This window comes from Antennarius striatus, chromosome 19 (genome assembly GCF_040054535.1).
Source record: "Antennarius striatus isolate MH-2024 chromosome 19, ASM4005453v1, whole genome shotgun sequence".
NCBI classification, from domain to species: domain Eukaryota; kingdom Metazoa; phylum Chordata; class Actinopteri; order Lophiiformes; family Antennariidae; genus Antennarius; species Antennarius striatus.
The window spans coordinates 3,616,447-3,632,976 of NC_090794.1; the positions used below are offsets into that span (position 1 = coordinate 3,616,447).

Here is a 16,530-nt window from a genome sequence, read left to right on the forward strand (position 1 = left end):
CGCAAAATGCATCCTTTTCTCCTCGGGGGGGGGGGGGTCTTGGGGGTGGGCTTCAGCAACATTGATTTTTACCGTGTAAAGCACAACACATCAGCAAGGACTCTTTTTAGTCCTCGCGCTGTAAAAAAATGGGATCTACCTTTGACATTCAATAACTATTTCATACCCTTAAGGAAAAAACTACATGTGACAAATTGGCATTTTTTCCCCATAAATTGTGATTACTACAAAAATGCATAACATACTTTTGTACTTAAACATCCAATCAATGCTTTTTTTTATAATATATAAAACGAGATGCCTAACGTATTCAGCCACCTAAAGTCATTCAACTACTTCAAGCTAAAGGACGAAATACGATACAAGTTTAGGAATATTCTCCTTTCAAAACATCAAATTTCATCATGTTTTCTTCTTTTTGTTCTTTTTCGTTTTTGTTTTTTTTTTTAAATCGTGTGTTAACAAAACGTTTCGGGGCAGAAAATATCTGCGATCCGGTGGGCCTGAGGTGGGTATCGCTTCAACACTTAGCTTCAAAAGAATCTTCACATTCTTAAAAGTGGAAAAAAGTCAGCTGCAAACGCTTGATTCTGGTTATTTTAAAAAGGTAAACTTCTCCAGGATCATTTATCTAGGGGTGTGTGTGTGTGTGTGTGTGTGTGTGTGTGTGTGTGTGTGTGTGTGTGTGTGTGTGTGTGTGTGTGTGTGTGTGTGTGTGTGTGTGTAAAATTCAAAGTTTTTTTTTTTTAAAATCAAGAATAACAAAGTAAACAAAAACAAAAAATATATATAATATCGCAGTGCTTGGAGAAGTATGCCTGCCATGCCCCTCGCCCACTCCCAAAAACCCACTGGGGAGGAAGGAGGGCTCTACTGAGGGGGACATAAAAAGCATCGAGTCCTTAAGTAGCCAAGCTGCCTCTTTTTGGGTTTTGGATGGTTGACATTGCTAGAGAGAAAAAACCAAAGACAGAAAGCCGCAGAAAAGGGGAGAAAGTGGGGGATGGGGGTGGAGAAAACAATCTAAAGCTCTCTGGATGGATCGAAGAGGTCGCCCCCCCGCCGTGCTGGTTTCCTCCCTCCTCTGTCTGGAGATCGGGTGAGAAGCTTGTGAGGAGGTTTGAGGGGTCGTGAGTCTCCAGTACCGGCCGACCCATTAATTGAGAGGGGGGCTCTGAGGGTGGGGGTAGGAGTTGTTTTGGGGAGGGGAGAGGTCGATGAGCCTTGACAGGTTTTGGAGGCTGCGTTGATTCCCTCCCTCCCGCCCTCCCTTGTGCCTCGCTGTCTCGACCTTGACCGGGTTGGGACAGCCGACCTCTCTAGGTGGCCTCCACGCGCAGCTTCTTCCTGTTGGGGGGCTCCTCGGCCTCTGACTCGGAGCTGGAGTCGGAGCCCCCGTCGAACGCCGACACGGCGCTGCCTTTGGGGTTGGTGTACAAGCTGCTGTCGGAGGACGAGTAGTTGGCCTGGAGCTGGGTGGAGCCCTTCACCTTCTCCAGAGCGCGAACTGAAACACACAGGACGACAAGGGGCGTGAACGGAGGGGGACACACACGACGGGATTTCAAAGTGATGTTGGGGGGGGGGGGGTTATATCTGACAAAACAGCTCCCCTGACAAAACAGCCTAAACACATGGGACTTGAGATCAGACGACGCTCGAGTTTGAATGATCAGATTCTGCTTTTTGGCGCCCACTTACAAACACAAAAACAAACGTTTAGCGTGACCTTTACCGTAGGTCACCAGGGCGAGGAGCCATCGGAATGCTAGCTAGCTGAGCTATGTTGGCTAATCCAGCCTTTGTTTTAGTGTCGGTAAACTTGCTGCTAGCGTTAGCAATCTGCAGACGTTCAAACACACCTCGTCGGTTGTGGGAGTTCCACTGTTTCCACTCAAAGCTTTTAGCTACTGGTCGTCAAACATTCAATCGTGGAGACGTGAAAAACAGAAGCCTCGCAAACGCCACAGAAACAGAACCATAATTTAAACAGAATGCAATTTAAAATGTCTTTTAAGTTTTAGAACCGGTTACTCATGCCCAACCCCAACAGAGGTGCAGCCTGAACACATTATTTTCTAGCTAATCTGGTTCACGAGCATTCTTTACTCAATTTCTTTATTTTCCTATAAAAGAGTTTGTGATATTTGTTACTGTCCTGACCTGCAGATTTAACTCTGAACACCGGGTTAAAAACTATACATATGAAACAGTTTTAACCATAAATAAATGTTTTGTTCAACCGAGATTTTAAACTATTTTAATGCAATTACAGCAGTACCTTGAGTTAATCCATTCTGGGACTGAGTTTGTAAGTCAAACAACTTGTAACTCAAGAGTTTCCCTATTTAAAATATAAAATCATTTTAATCCATTCCAGCCTTGGAAAAAAAACAAACTCCCTAAATTATGAAAAAACAACAACAACAACAACAAAACATTTATCAACCAATAGACGTGCAGGCTTTACTTTTGCATGATTAATTATATAAAGGTTACACAAACGATGATAATGTATGAAAAACACAAAAGTCCCGATCACACATGAGCTACGTCTTTTACTCCACCAACAAGAATAAGATCCGGTCTCAGCTGATGGGAGTTTGGATTTTATCTCGTGTGTCCAACAAAAATATGGACAGAGCGACGGCTCGTATCTCAAGGTACTAGTGTATTAGTTAAACAGATACACCACACAGATGTAGTAAAACATGTGGGATACCTTGCTGCTCCAGCAGAGCGTTCTGCCTCTTCAGGTCGTCGATGTCCTGCTGGTGCGTGTGGTTTTTTCGCCTCATGTACTGGATGTACTCTGTGGCTTTGTCTAGGATTTGAGCTCGAGACGCCTGTTTGGTAGACTGCTGTTAGTGACACATGCAGAAATTGAAGCAATGACGCAAGTATACAGAGATCTTTTCACTCACACGTCTAAAACACACACACACACACACAAAAAACATCTGTTCCCAAATATGATGCAACAAAAACCAGGCCGAACAAAGACGCGCCTTAAACTCCCAACGACTGCAGGGAAATCTAGGACAACTCGGTGTTTCTGCACAGCCTGCTTTCTTTTCAACGCTCAAAAACCTTCAGCACTCCTGACATTTGCAGGCCAGGAGACATTATGGGGTGTTTCACCCTTACAGGAACAAAAAGGAGTGCTGGAGTCTGTTCTGACCGACTGCTCCAAAATGTTACAGCATTTCACACATGCTTGCATATCACAGAATCAGGCTAACATCGCCTACAACACCTCCCCGTCTGTCATATCACAATGCAGTAAATAGTTAACATTTAAACTCCTCTGAGGTCGCTCATCAACAGTCGTTCAGGTAACACAATGGCAGTTTAGTCAACAGATCTATTGTTGGTTGTTACAGAAGTGGTTGGTTTGCCTGACGGAATATTTATGATTTCACTTGAGGAGAGGCGTGAACGCTGGTGAAACTTCCTGGAAACGCTCCAATAATCGACTGGCTGAGTGACGATGATGGAGGAAAGCACGGTTCAGACAAATAAAACCCATCCAACTGTTAAGTGTGACCGTAAGGACCACCATTGGTTTAAATTATATGCTCGTGTAAATTTCATAAAATGATACTGATGGGATGTCTAGAGAAAATAATGAAACACGAGTCTTTTAAATTTCAACATTTCATTCCGTTCCAAGAAGGAACAAAAGTTTGGTGCCCAGCCTTGACCAACTATTCATATTCTGTTCTGCTTGTTTTAGCAGTCTTAAAAAAAGAAGGATGCTGGACCTAAATCTGGCAATATGGACCAGGAAGAGAGACGTAATGAGACAGTGTTTTATAAATGAACACCAAACAACTATGGCCTCGTCTCATGAACCAACTGCCTTCACGCTGCATCAGGTTCCTTAAAAGAAAGATAAACCACAGCGGCTCCAAACGCTCAGTAGCACAGATGTCAAAACAGGAAAAGAGTAACAGAATGTCTTCATAATAACTTCCTGACTCTGGTCCCAAGTTATTTAGACGATGCTGCCATCTCAACGCTAACCTGCCCTCCACCCAAACAGCAAAGGAACAACTTTGCATGTACTGGAAATGAACTAACACCTAGCTCACGCAGAACATTAAACACTTCAAGTGACATACTTAACCTTTTAGCAAACACATAGCAATATACAAGTTGTAAAATATCTTACATGAGTCATTTGTGTGCCTGAGGACCTGTCAGGCTGAGCTTTACCAACCTTTTCTCCCTGAAGGGCAGGTACCGAGTCCCGGAGGCTGTGAAAGCTGTCTTTGATGTGGTCCCTACGCTTGCGCTCCAGCGCATTGTGGTGTGCCCGTTTGTCTGCCTGCAATGAGAAGAGTCACAAGGCCTTCAGGCTGGCAGCACAGCAGCGTGGGTAGAAGACAGCGGGCGTCCAGCTGTCCCTGATCCACCGACGCAAACCGCCCTGCTGCCGAGGCCGACAAAGAACGGCGGCGTCGACACCGAATGTCATTCAAATGTCTACAAGGTTATTTTCATTTGGAGATGCTCAAGTAATTAAATGTTTGAAATACACAGGTGACATCTTTCACTTGTTGTGTCTGGACCGCTAGACCATTTATATATTTAAAAAAAAAAGATCAGTTCAGTGTCTGAAGGCTCATTTTGTGCTAAATGATTAAAAACAGATTGGGACGGTGCAAGATGTCAACATTTCATCCAGATTTGGGCACATTTCCTAAAAGGTTTAGAAAAAAAGAAAAAGAAAAAAAAGGATGAAATGGCGTAGTACCACCAGTGGTCAATGGGGGCAGTGTTGCCACAATTCCAGAGCGAAATGATGTGGCGAAGGAGACATTCTGGTTGCAGCGGTAAAAATATTACTTTTCATGAGTTCACGTGAGAGAATGATGAATTTTAAAAAAATATTTCTAGTGTCACATTGACAAGAGAGGAGAGATCAGCTCAGAACACGATGTGCTCCCCCATACAGACATAATATGCAGCTGGTAGATAACAGAGCAGACATCCTGGAGGCCAAATTAAGGAGGGGGGGGGGACACCATGCCAATGTCAAGGTTTCAAAACAAGAGCATCCAAATGCAAAGCATGTCTGAGCACTTCAGTGCTCACAGGGGATGATTTCATGATGTCGAACATTTAGGAGAATAAAGTGGTAAAACAAAACACTAAATGTAGGGTCTGTATTAACGCTACACAATCTTTCTATTATAGTCACTATTATTCCATTCTACTATCTGTCTTTTCCTCAAACCTGTCTTCACCAGATCAAATTGATGTTTAAAAAAAATTGTACAAGCAGTACAGCAAAAATAAACTAATGATAAATCTGTTAAAAAAAACCAACAAAACCGTCTGGCCATCAGTAGTTAATCCATTGGGTTAATAAATCAACTTTATTTGTAAATCCAGGGTAATGGTAAAATTTCTTTACACCGAATTCAACTCGAACATTAATTTTCTCATTGGACACCTGATAACCTCTAACGCTCTGATGTCAAAGTCCAACTAAAGGTGTAATAAATATCTAATATCCAGCTTTATTCAGAAGTTTCTGCATTCTGTGATGTTGTGGCTCCTTCCTGGGCTCCCATCCCCCCATCGTCAATCTGACCCACACTGATTTACCCCCCCCCAACCTTACATTTCTGCCCCTCCTTTCTCTAGGAGTGTACCACAAAAGTGAGTTTTCCAAATTAGTCAAGTCAGGAAACTGAAGCCATTCAGATGCTGGGAGGGGTCAGACGAGGATCAACGCAGCCGAGTCGTCAACAGGTAAACGTCCATTTAAATAAATACTGAAGCTTTAGATTTTGAATTAACGAGCGGAATTTATTTTCCTGGTGGTCATCACTACCTCTGGGTGCGCTGCTGTAATTATAGAGGTCTATTTCAGGATGTTGTACAACATCAACTACATTTTTATAAAATCATTATCTTGCACAATCATAATCCTACCCTCATTAAATCCATGCTGAATTTATGCAACACTCACCCGGCTTAAAATTTCACCCATGCATTCGTATTTCAATCGGACCGCTGAGGCACAAGATCCAGACCAGAGTTCCGCTTGTTGCCCGTAGTTCAGCTAGTTTTCAGGCTGCAGCATCACGGCTCCCAATAACACCCAAGTCAGGCCTAATCCCGTGTTGACATCGAGCTTCCACATGTAGTGAGACAACCAATCAAATTCGTCCCAACTCGAGCGATCGCCTCCCTCCGTACGAGCAAGATCTTATTCAAATATTGGTAATGAAAACCACGGTGTGGTTTGGGCACGGCTGCTGCCCAATGAGAGTTGAGGAACATGTCAGTCAAGTTACCCGGTTGGTGTCACATGACTCATGTCCTCAAGTCACACCAAAAAAAACAAAAAAAAAACAAAGTAGCCACAAGCGAGACAACGCGCAAGTCTGGTCAAGCCTTCATTCGCTCGACGGAGAACTGTGACTCAAACATCTGCAACGTGAAACAAGGAAACAGGAGGAACCGTCAGAGTGACCGTCATACCCGTCATAACCCTCAGTTCCAGAACTCGCTATGTGAATAGTGAGTCTGGCTGACATGGTTACGGCTGCTCCAGTCGCACAAGAACCAAGAACCATCGAGCAGCCGAATCCACCAGGACCAGCAAAATTCCCCCATTACCTCTGGTACAAACACACCCCACCGGTGTGGACAACACGTCACCCCACGAGTCCGACAGCAGCATCCGTTCAGCAAATAGGAGCGTCTGCGGACTGCAAGTGGTCGGTCCATTCAAGGGCACGCCGCTCACTTTTAGATTCACTTTTATTAATTAAAATACTCCATTTCAGAGTCAAATAGGCAGATGTTCTGTTTCACCCAATAACAGCAAAATCCACATTAAATTCCAAGTAACATCCACCTCTACAAAGACAGGAAACTCATTTATTTGACATAGATTCTAGACACATGCATCTTATTTCCTACTTTACGACCATTTCACGTATAAATGATGCATGTTCTCCAACTTTAGCAGTACAGCTAAATAACAAGCTACATGATATAGGCCTCGTAACGTGTTAAAGACACCAGGTCCTGGTATTTAATTACCTACGTGCAGCAGCGATCATAAAACTGATGCCTTTAACTGGTCGCCTCAGAGGACACACCAGCAGAGCAGCTCCCTCTGTTCTTTACGCGTTATATAACCGCTCCAGGTGACGAGGAGACGAGCTGGTAACCGCCGATTCCAGGCCACCGGGAGTCGTCTCACGTTCTCTGAACGAAAGGCTACACCTCTGGAGTTGGTGGAAAACCCTCCGGGCTAATAACTATGGAAACATTAATTAACCGGACTCTCCAGATAGCTGCAGGAGCTTTGAGATTTTTCCCTTATGCATGCACAGGATGAAAAATACTTTGCATTTAAATAAAAAAGAGACTTTATTGGTGGTGTCTGAACAAGCTGCATCAAGCAACGGTTTCAGATGGGAGTCAAAGGTGCTATTAGACCTGAAGTTGACCCAACAACTTCACTCCATTTATGGATTGTGCATTCACCACCCGTGACAAAATGATCAGACTGACAGAAAAACGACTGCTGAGCCAACAGTAATCATGATCCAGAGAGGGCACCATTATTTACACCTTCGCTTATACAACACGAGTGTTTCTAGGCTCTAATTCTGGTCATCTGGAGGCGAGGCGTCGTGTTGGGCATCAACCAAGTCGTGCAGGGTGTTTTTCGCTAGTGGAGCTATACGTCATTCATTTAGGCCGCCAGTCCCTCAGTGGCCTGCAGACAGAAGATGGCTCTGATCACTGGCTGCAAACACGGGTAAACATCCCGCAGCACCTCTCTTCCTGACACGAAGATGCAGGCGCGGCTTCCAAGACACAACCCTGCCTCGGTTTCGCATGCAATATCACCATTGTGCTTCAACTGCAGACGGCTTTTCTTGTCTTATCCGACTTGTGGGGAAATTTGCAAACGCCCGATCACAAGCGGAATCCCCGCGGTGAGACGCGAACCGACGGGGAGGGGAATGCACGGCTTTGCATTTCAGAGTGCATTAAGATTTAAATCGGACGTAAAATCGTGATATATTTGCAACAAGAAGAGCCAGTGAAGCGGGATAAAGGGGTCTAAATATAGATGTCGTGTCACCGTCTCCCTATGGCTGCAAACGCACAGGATGGGGGGGAACCCTGCAGTACACTCCGAGCGCTGATGCCGTGGCACAATCACGCTGATGATCGAAAGCACCGCGATCCAACAGCGCAGAAAAACACGATTAAACCTCTGTGCAGCCGCTATAAACAAACATGCATGTGATCCCTACAGCAAAAAGAAGAGACCAATACTTTCCACACTCTTTTAAGTAGCATCGACCCCCCACCCCCCCCATAATGATCGACTAAATAGCACAAAGATAAGCAGAATGTGCTAAATTATTCAACTTTGCAGCAACGTTGACACATTTTCCGACATTGGACAAATCCCCCCAGCATTACGCACCACAGAGTGATATCTCGGCGAGTCTTCCTGCAAAGAAACAGAACAAAAAGTACAATTGTAGCCATAATTGTTCAGTAGATCTTACTGTTTCGCTGAGGTCACTAGTAAACACAGTGATTTAACAAATTAGCAAAAGTCTGGTTAAAGAAAGGTCGGTTTTGTTTATTAAATAACAAAAAATCGTGATGAGAAATTCGTATCCGAAAAGCAAAAGTAGCCAGCTTATAGTTAGCTAACGCTAGCTTCAGCCGCTAGTTCAGCTAAACCGTCAGCGAGCAAAATAACATTTTTCAAGCGCTAAAAGTGGCGATACTTACGTCACTGTCGACTTCGATATCATCGTTATCGCTCATTATTCGATAAAATGGTCTAGTTTAAAGGGACGGGTGGCTAAAAAACAACATGAATTAATTTAGCACCGAACGGCGCTCCGACAGGCAGCTAAATGATCACGTTCTGTTTGGACAGAATCGAGGTGGACTCAACCATTTGCACGTGACTACACTACACACACGCAGCTACCGCTACGCACCACGCATGCGTAAAGAAGGCGGGTGAACATGGGAGTTGTAGTCATGTAATAAGATTTTTGTAGATTTTAATGAGAAACGTCGTTCTTATTTGATTTTTATGTACATATATTCAGAAAATAAGATATTTTAAAATCTAGTAATTATACTAATGTCGGTAAGATACTTTTTCTTTTTATAATTTGCAAGTGACGTTTATTTATAAACTATAAGGTCCAGGAAGCTTTCGGCACGGTTGCAAACCTATAACGTAGTTTCTACCCGAAACGTTATGGGAATTGTAGTTTAAATATAGTTGCTCGCAGAGGATTAACCATGGCAGAGATCAGCAGATTGTAATACAGTAATACATAACAAAAATACAAGCACCCGTTCAGGTTCAGCTATACTAACGTACAAATATATGTTACAAAAGAACTTTATTTTGATTATCACTAATGCAGTCCTTGTAATTTTGGCTTTTTGTATTTTTTAAGATGATATATATATATATATATATATATATATATATATATATATATATATATATATATATATATATATATATATATATACACCTTATTTATCTGAAAGTAAAATTAGCTTTTATCCCACAGTCAAGTTTTACAAAATGAATTTGGAAATAATGTTTTATGACTGACATATTTTTTTCAAAATATTATTTGAAACTATATCTATGTAAATATTTAGTGCGGGGGTTTTTTCTGCTGTAAAAAAGAAGCTTAATATAAACTCATGTTTTATTGCTGTTGCTTTATCATCCATACAGGAATATTATCACACATTTATTCATATTTACAGCCCTAAGGGGTGTAGTGGTCACATGCACATTCCTGCAATATGAACTGTACTTTTAAAATTTCTTACAGATGTAACATAATGCTGTAGAAAAAAAATTCTATTTAATCTGGGTTGGTCTCTTCATAAACTGCTATTAATCTGCTGCTATGCATCCTTTGTAACAAAATTGTGCTGTAGATAAGGAGCTTACTCTGCGGATTATTCTGCGCTGTAATAGTGGGTCACTACATGTGAAAAAACAAGCAGAAAACAGCCTCTTCTTTTCCCCCCAGGACGTCAGGAGGCCACACATTGCCCTCGTCTCCCCTGCAGTGACATGGATTTAAACCTGAACCCACCTTGATCCCACCATCTTTTCCCCCTACCTCCTAATCCATGTATCATCCCTCTTACTGATTTACCTCTATATCTAGTCCACATGCCAATTTTAGCCTCCACCTTTCACTCAATAGACATTTACAGCATTTCCTACAGAGGCAAAGGCAAGCAGGTCACCTAGGAATATGATGGATAACAATATGTAAAGGATGGAAACACAATGTGGCTACCCATTAATGATGCATCCAATAACGTGAAAAATACAAGAACCAATCTAGCAATATTTGTAAAATGTAAATGCAAATTTACATTGTGCACTACAATCAATCTAGATATCCTCCTGCAATGAGGAGTGTCACAGAAAATATGATAATGAAGTAAAGCTCTGCAGAAACCAGCTCTCTCTCATCTGCCTTGCCACGCCCGTAATGCTATTCCCCCTGGGCCCTGGGCTGAGTTATGAAGTGGTTTAGCTCCATTTCAGCCCATAATATTCCAGCTTCAGGGAGCTCAGGCATTGATTAGCTGAGGCAGGGGCTGAAGGAGGAAAAGTAGTAAAAATTCAGGGATGTCAAGTACTGGCCTGTAATTACAGCTGGAGGTTGATCAGTCAAGGCAGGGCTTCACTCCCCTCCCCCTACTGTGTGTCCTTGCAGGGCCAGCCTGTGGAACCATTAAAATGTCCTCCTTTTGTCCCCTTCTAGTATTTTGAAGACAGGAAAATATTTGTTCTTGTTCTTGTCATTGTCATCAGTGCATGACTGATGAGAGGGAGGTTTGCAAATATACACTCAGATGAAGGTTGGAGTGTTTTCCCTTTTGTCATCAAATGCCACGAAAGAGCAGAAAGCTTTTAAATGCCGTGCATGCAATATTGAAGTTTACATGTGCAGCGTCAATGCAAGTAAATCATTTACAGAAGTGAAAATATAAGTAATCATAATGAACTAAATCATTATGTTAGTTTGAATGATGAATCCAGTGTGGAGCCCTGTACAGAAATTTACAGATTTTATTTACAAGACGTTATTATATGTTGACAGTAAATGATACAATATGTTAAAAATAAACTGCAAGTTTTAGAAGCAATTTAAGAAAATACACTATAACTAATAATAGTTATAATAATAATATAATAGTTTTGATTCTCCAAGGTTTTCCAAAAAGATGACAGATTTTAAAGAACATGCTTTAAGAACCCGCCTAATGACGGGTTGATATGATATTACCACTGTAATATTTTACTCCAGCTATTCTTGATCAACCGCCCATTACAACTAGAATCTCCAACAATTTCTGCCTGTCAGAAATCAGCCTGACTCTTCTCCTGAACGCTGATTTGGACTCTGTGTTGGGTAACCCAACAACTCCCACTCCTTGTGTCCACTTGGGGGCAGATTTACTGACTCCAGTTTCTGTTTTATTTTCCTTTGCCTGACTCTGCTGCTGTCCAAGTAGTTTTTACCCTGGAACTTTTCCTGGATACTGAGAATAAATCTCTTAACCATCCACTTTGTGTCTTTGTCTCATGTCTACATGTGAGTACTCATTCTGAAATGCCTGAAGCGTAACAGAAGGTGTACTGATTAAAGCCTAGCTTTGAATTCCTCCTTTGGAAAAGCTACACGCAAGTCAGACCAATGACCTCATCGGCATCATCTGAAGTCTGGAGGGAGTTTTAAGTTGTTCTTTCTCAGTGTGGTTATTTGTGCTTCTCTGCGTCAGAAAGAGGGCTTGAGCCTGCATGATGGGAAGTCCCACAACAGGCAGAATTTAAGATTTATCAAAAAGGAACGTTTTAAACCTGCTCTTGCATGTAGAGAGGGAATCTGCCTTCCAGACCCAGGCTGGAAAATGTTTTCACAGAGCAGGAGCTTCATAACCGATGGCTCACATTCTAGTTTTTGAAGTTCTAGGATCACAAGAAACCCTGCATCCTGGGAGTGTATTTATCTACTGTAGATATATCCTAATCAAGAATAACCAGAGCCATAAACTTTCTCACAGAGCTTGAGGCAAAATTAATGCCATCCGTAGTAGTTTTATCACCAGATGATGTGTTTCTTAGCTGTTTCCTGTCTGGGGCTTTGGGTGAATGTTGCTGTCTAGATACAGTCCTTGACCCTCTGAACACATCTTTGTATTCTCTGAGGATGTCTGGTTCCTCTTCCACTTCAGAAAATCTTTTATTTAGTCTCATTTGTGCACAGGACCCTCTTTGAATTGAATCCAGATACTTTTAACATCGGTCTTTCATGCATCAAGTCATTCACCCTTTCATTGGACCTACAGGACGAACCAGAATTTTCCCTTCAGTAGGTCCCAGTCAACATCATTACGAGTGCAATTTTGTGAAAACGCTACCATTCAAACATAATCCGGTAAAAACGTTGTTGAAATGTCCAGCTTTGTGCTGCTGACTCTGTTGAGCTTATTGACTTTCTTTCCATAAAGATTTACTCCACCAGTGCATTAAAATTTTGAAAACTTCTTTCAAATCCATCATTTAAGAGCAGTAGAGAAGTGATGCAAAGTTGTTGACGTAAGTTAGACAATTCCTTACCCGACCTTTTGCAGATGGGGAGGTTACATTTGTTAGCTGTTAGATCTATACAATCAGTAACCTTCATGTCATTTATTACTGTCAATAAAAGTCACACAATGCAGGAAACTTTTTTTTCAAGTACGCAGAAGCGTTTACGGAGCTCAAGGCCAGCAGGTAATACAATTTATTAAATTCTACAGTATACATCATAATATAATGTATATACTACATGTGTAAACTATATTGAATCAGGCCATATTATGTTTTTGACTCAGTAAAGTATAAATGGACCAGCTGTACAGTAAATGAATTATTTAAGGCTTTTTAGCTTTAAGAGTGGCCCATGCACTCAGTAAAGCACTGTTCATGTCTTTTGATTACAGTTGTGTTAAACAAAAATATATTAGGTCCTCAATGTGTTTTCATTACATTAAATACATATAAAAAAAAGATTTTTCTATCTCGCAATCGTGTGTGAAATAATAATGTTCTGGTTGTAAGAAGAAACTGTAGTATAAACTATAATGTGTTAAATAAGTTGTAAGAATTTCAAATTGCTGAAGGATAGTGTCCATCAACAAACTCTTGTCTGTGAACAACTACATTAAAATGTAATATAGACCTTTTAAAACCTTGGTGTTCTGCTTATAAACGCTAAATAAAGTGTATTTAAAGTACTTCTATAAAGTGGACTTTTATTTGCATGTGGCACAGGCTGTGAGATCGACTGATGTTAATTCTGAAATTGTCGGTCTTAACAAACCACCAAGGTGCAAAAGTGTAATCAAAAACAAAACAAAACTGGAGCCTAAGAAGGAAAAAGATAATCTGGCATAAAAGGAAATGAAAAAAAAATTCACAAAAGGAAGAAAATGGAGCTAAAAATGCCCGAGACAGTAAAACATGGCAATAAGAGGAGAGATGGGACTTGACTCTTAAACTGTAAAATATTAACACCATAATGGTTGAAAAGAACACTAAATTTTTTAGAATTTTACACTGCTGCCTGATTGTTTCTATGCTTTTAGCGTTATGTCAAGTCATCGATGTGAGCATGTTGGTGTCAGAACCCCAACAGTCTGGAGGTGACGCTCAAACAAACAGCTAAACCACAGCAAGCCAAACTGCAAACTAAAGCTAAACCACAACTAATAAAAATAGAAAACATCTAAAATCACCAATTTAACAGACTAAATACTTCACAAACTATAACATTTACAGCAATAACATCTACACAAACAAATCAAGCTGGAAATCTCAACAACTGAGCCGCGAAACATTTTTTCTCCAGAATTTAAAAAGAAAACTACACCCATAGGGTTATTATGCTAATGGTCAGGACCATATAAAATGTACTATGAACTTAAAGATTATGATCACAAAGTCACTTATGAGACATGCTTATCAAGAGAAACTATAACTGACTGACCTGTTCAGAAACAGAGAACATATGACAGAGAGCCATGGAGCTACCTGAGGTGAATGTCCCCACAAAGTATTTTATCTTGTTTGTGTTGAAAGTATTCTGATTTCATGAAGAATATAAATATAACTGATGCTTTTCTGAGTATGATGCATTTTATTTCAGGAAAAATTAAAAAGTTGATCAAATTTTAATATTTTTTTAACACCTAATCTGCACCACTGAAGTAAACGATAGTCTCTAAGGTAAAAACATGATATCTCTATTCTGTAGGAATCAAACACTATTTGATTGAGCTTCTTTATTTTAGTTGGTTTTTATTTTTAAGAGGAAATTAGTTGTTTCTACTGTATAAAACATTTTTATGCTACTGTAAAAGTATGAAAACTGTGTGTGTTTTCAGATCACAGCTCAGTGTGTGTTACTACCATGGAGGCCGGTTCTGACTTGGGAGCAGATCCGCTGTCTGATCCAGATTCATGGCAGAATGACAGCGTCTGGTTCAACATGACGGATGCAAACAGCACCTCTGTTCACGCGGTCATGATGTCACCGGCCATCAACAAAGCAGTCAACATCTTTCTCACCGTCTCCCTCGCCATCAACATGGTGTCACTGGGGTGCACCATGGAGGTGGCCAAAATCAAGGTGACGTCAGGCGATGTGTATCTGTAGAAAGCTCCATAGAGGGCTTAAACATCATATCATCGTTTCCCTTCTTTCCAGCATCACCTGATGAAACCTAAAGGGGTGGCCATCGCACTGCTGGCCCAGTATGGGGTGATGCCTCTGTCTGCGTTTTGCTTAGCTAAGGTTGGTATAGATTAGGACTGGTTGAGACAATTTCCTTCGCTTCTGGTCTGACTTTCAGATCATTACATGGAGCAGATATCGTATAAATCTCTTCTCATTTCGTGCTTCAGGTCTTCAGGCTCTCTGAAATAGCTGCTGTAGTGGTTCTGATCTGTGGATGTTCTCCTGGAGGAAGCCTCTCCAACGTCCTGGCCCTCCTGCTGCAGGGAGATATGAACCTCAGGTGCACAAACCACCTACTGGAAACGAAACGTCAACCGTACAACTTTATATTTGGTGTCTTTGTCTTATTACTTATTGTGTTTTCGCAGCTCATCTCTGCAAAACATGTTCTATTTTGTATATTAGGGGCCGAATCAACGTTAAAATCATGTGTTACTGCTAGAAGAAGCTTTCAAGGGTTGTTGCTTGTTCTGGCGTGAAGCGGACCCTGTTAAACCCACATCTTCACAGCTACCTCACCAGTTTGTGTGCCTGGGCGTAAAGATGGAACTAATGTTCTGTCTCCCCTCCATCAGTATCGTGATGACTTCCTGCTCCATGATCCTGGCTCTGGGAATGATGCCCCTGCTGCTCTTCATCTACTGCCAAGGCTTCCCTGAACTGCAGAAGTCCGTGCCCTACTTGGACATCGTGGTGGCGCTCTTCTTGATCCTCATCCCGTGTGGCATCGGCATCCTCATCAACCACTACAGGCCGCAGAATTCCAAGATCTTTAAAAGGGTGAACTGTTTACAGTAGTTTGTCACCTCAGACACGACAAATTACTTCAGTGAAGAACAAAGTTTGTTCTCCTGCGGAACAAATTACTCCTGATCTTTAGTAGTCATGTCTAATCTGTGCTCCTGCTCTCAGGTAAGCGCCGCTATAATGGCGGTCATCATCATGGTGTCTGGCATCCTCGTCAGCGTTGGCATCGGCGGGTCCATCCTGACGGTTCTGTCTCCTACCTTCATGTCCATCAGCGCTCTCATGCCCTTCATCGGCTACTCCTTCGGATACATCATCTCCTCCATCTTCAGACTCAAGCAAGCGTGAGTCCGGCTGAAACGTTCGGTTCAAGCTGAACAAACATGTACACTCACAGAAAAATACTTCCAGAGAGCGGAGGACAATCGCTATGGAAACAGGATGTCAGAACGTCCAACTGTGCATCACCATCCTGAAGCTGTCCTTCCCCCTAGCGACGATCGGGCCTCTGTTCTTGTTCCCCATGGTGTACGCCTCCTTCCAGCTCATGGAGGCGGGGGTGCTGATGGCGCTGCTCATATGTTACCAAAGATTCAAGCCCAAAAAGAAAGGTAGGAACACCTCCAGGTTTAATGCCTTACCCAGCTAAAACTCCCAGAATTCCCTGCCTTTGTAACCCTCTGGTCTTTCTGACCTACAGAGATGTACCTGCCAGCCCTGAACGTGGAACAACCTCCTGAGACTTCATCAGGAACACACGCTTAAGGGATTTGAAAATACAGAATTTTTCAGCCCAATATGAGAAAACCTTCAAATTTTGTCGTTATTTGTACATCAAGCACAGGATTTATGACACTGAAGGCCACATTAGTCACAGAAATAGAATTAAAAACCGACAAGACACAAAAAACACTACTTTATCTCTACAAGATTAAAG

At 41.8% G+C, this 16,530-nt stretch overlaps 2 protein-coding genes across 15 annotated transcripts; one reads left to right on the forward strand and one right to left on the reverse strand.

Annotated features, from left to right (window-relative positions):
* Positions 1-37: 37 nt before the first annotated feature.
* Positions 38-8,948, reverse strand: max (myc associated factor X). 14 transcript variants are annotated; one of them, XM_068342179.1, is made up of 5 exons: positions 8,791-8,948; positions 8,474-8,500; positions 4,223-4,330; positions 2,723-2,846; positions 38-1,507 (listed from the first exon to the last, which is right to left on the reverse strand). In XM_068342179.1, exons 1-5 carry the CDS (start codon positions 8,824-8,826, stop codon positions 1,320-1,322), a joined length of 483 nt encoding a protein of 160 aa, XP_068198280.1. In that variant the 5' UTR covers positions 8,827-8,948; the 3' UTR covers positions 38-1,319. The 14 variants fall into 14 exon arrangements, with proteins under 14 accessions (XP_068198280.1, XP_068198279.1, XP_068198274.1 ...); XM_068342178.1 differs by having other exon boundaries at positions 2,723-2,858; XM_068342173.1 differs by having other exon boundaries at positions 4,175-4,330.
* A 5,393-nt stretch (positions 8,949-14,341) lies between these two features.
* On the forward strand, positions 14,342-16,485 carry slc10a1 (solute carrier family 10 member 1). The gene is made up of 6 exons (XM_068342596.1): positions 14,342-14,738; positions 14,817-14,903; positions 15,014-15,126; positions 15,422-15,626; positions 15,759-15,937; positions 16,005-16,485. Exons 1-6 carry the CDS (start codon positions 14,520-14,522, stop codon positions 16,240-16,242), a joined length of 1,041 nt encoding a protein of 346 aa, XP_068198697.1. The 5' UTR covers positions 14,342-14,519; the 3' UTR covers positions 16,243-16,485.
* The last annotated feature ends 45 nt before the right edge of the window (positions 16,486-16,530 follow it).

What these genes read in the sequence shown, in the direction of transcription:
- max (XM_068342171.1), bottom strand. Translation starts at nt 8,826, where the DNA reads ATGAGCGATAACGATGATATCGAAGTCGACAGTGAC. An exon ending in CGCCGAGATATCACTCTGTG is followed by an intron (nt 4,331 to 8,473) that starts GTGCGTAATGCT and finishes TTCTCATTGCAG; the next exon opens with GCAGACAAACGGGCACACCA. An exon ending in CGCTCTGCTGGAGCAGCAAG is followed by an intron (nt 1,508 to 2,722) that starts GTATCCCACATG and finishes TGTGTGTTTCAG; the next exon opens with TTCGCGCTCTGGAGAAGGTG.
- slc10a1 (XM_068342596.1), top strand. Translation starts at nt 14,520, where the DNA reads ATGGAGGCCGGTTCTGACTTGGGAGCAGATCCGCTGTCTGATCCAGAT. An exon ending in TGGAGGTGGCCAAAATCAAG is followed by an intron (nt 14,739 to 14,816) that starts GTGACGTCAGGC and finishes CCTTCTTTCCAG; the next exon opens with CATCACCTGATGAAACCTAA. An exon ending in CTGCGTTTTGCTTAGCTAAG is followed by an intron (nt 14,904 to 15,013) that starts GTTGGTATAGAT and finishes TTCGTGCTTCAG; the next exon opens with GTCTTCAGGCTCTCTGAAAT.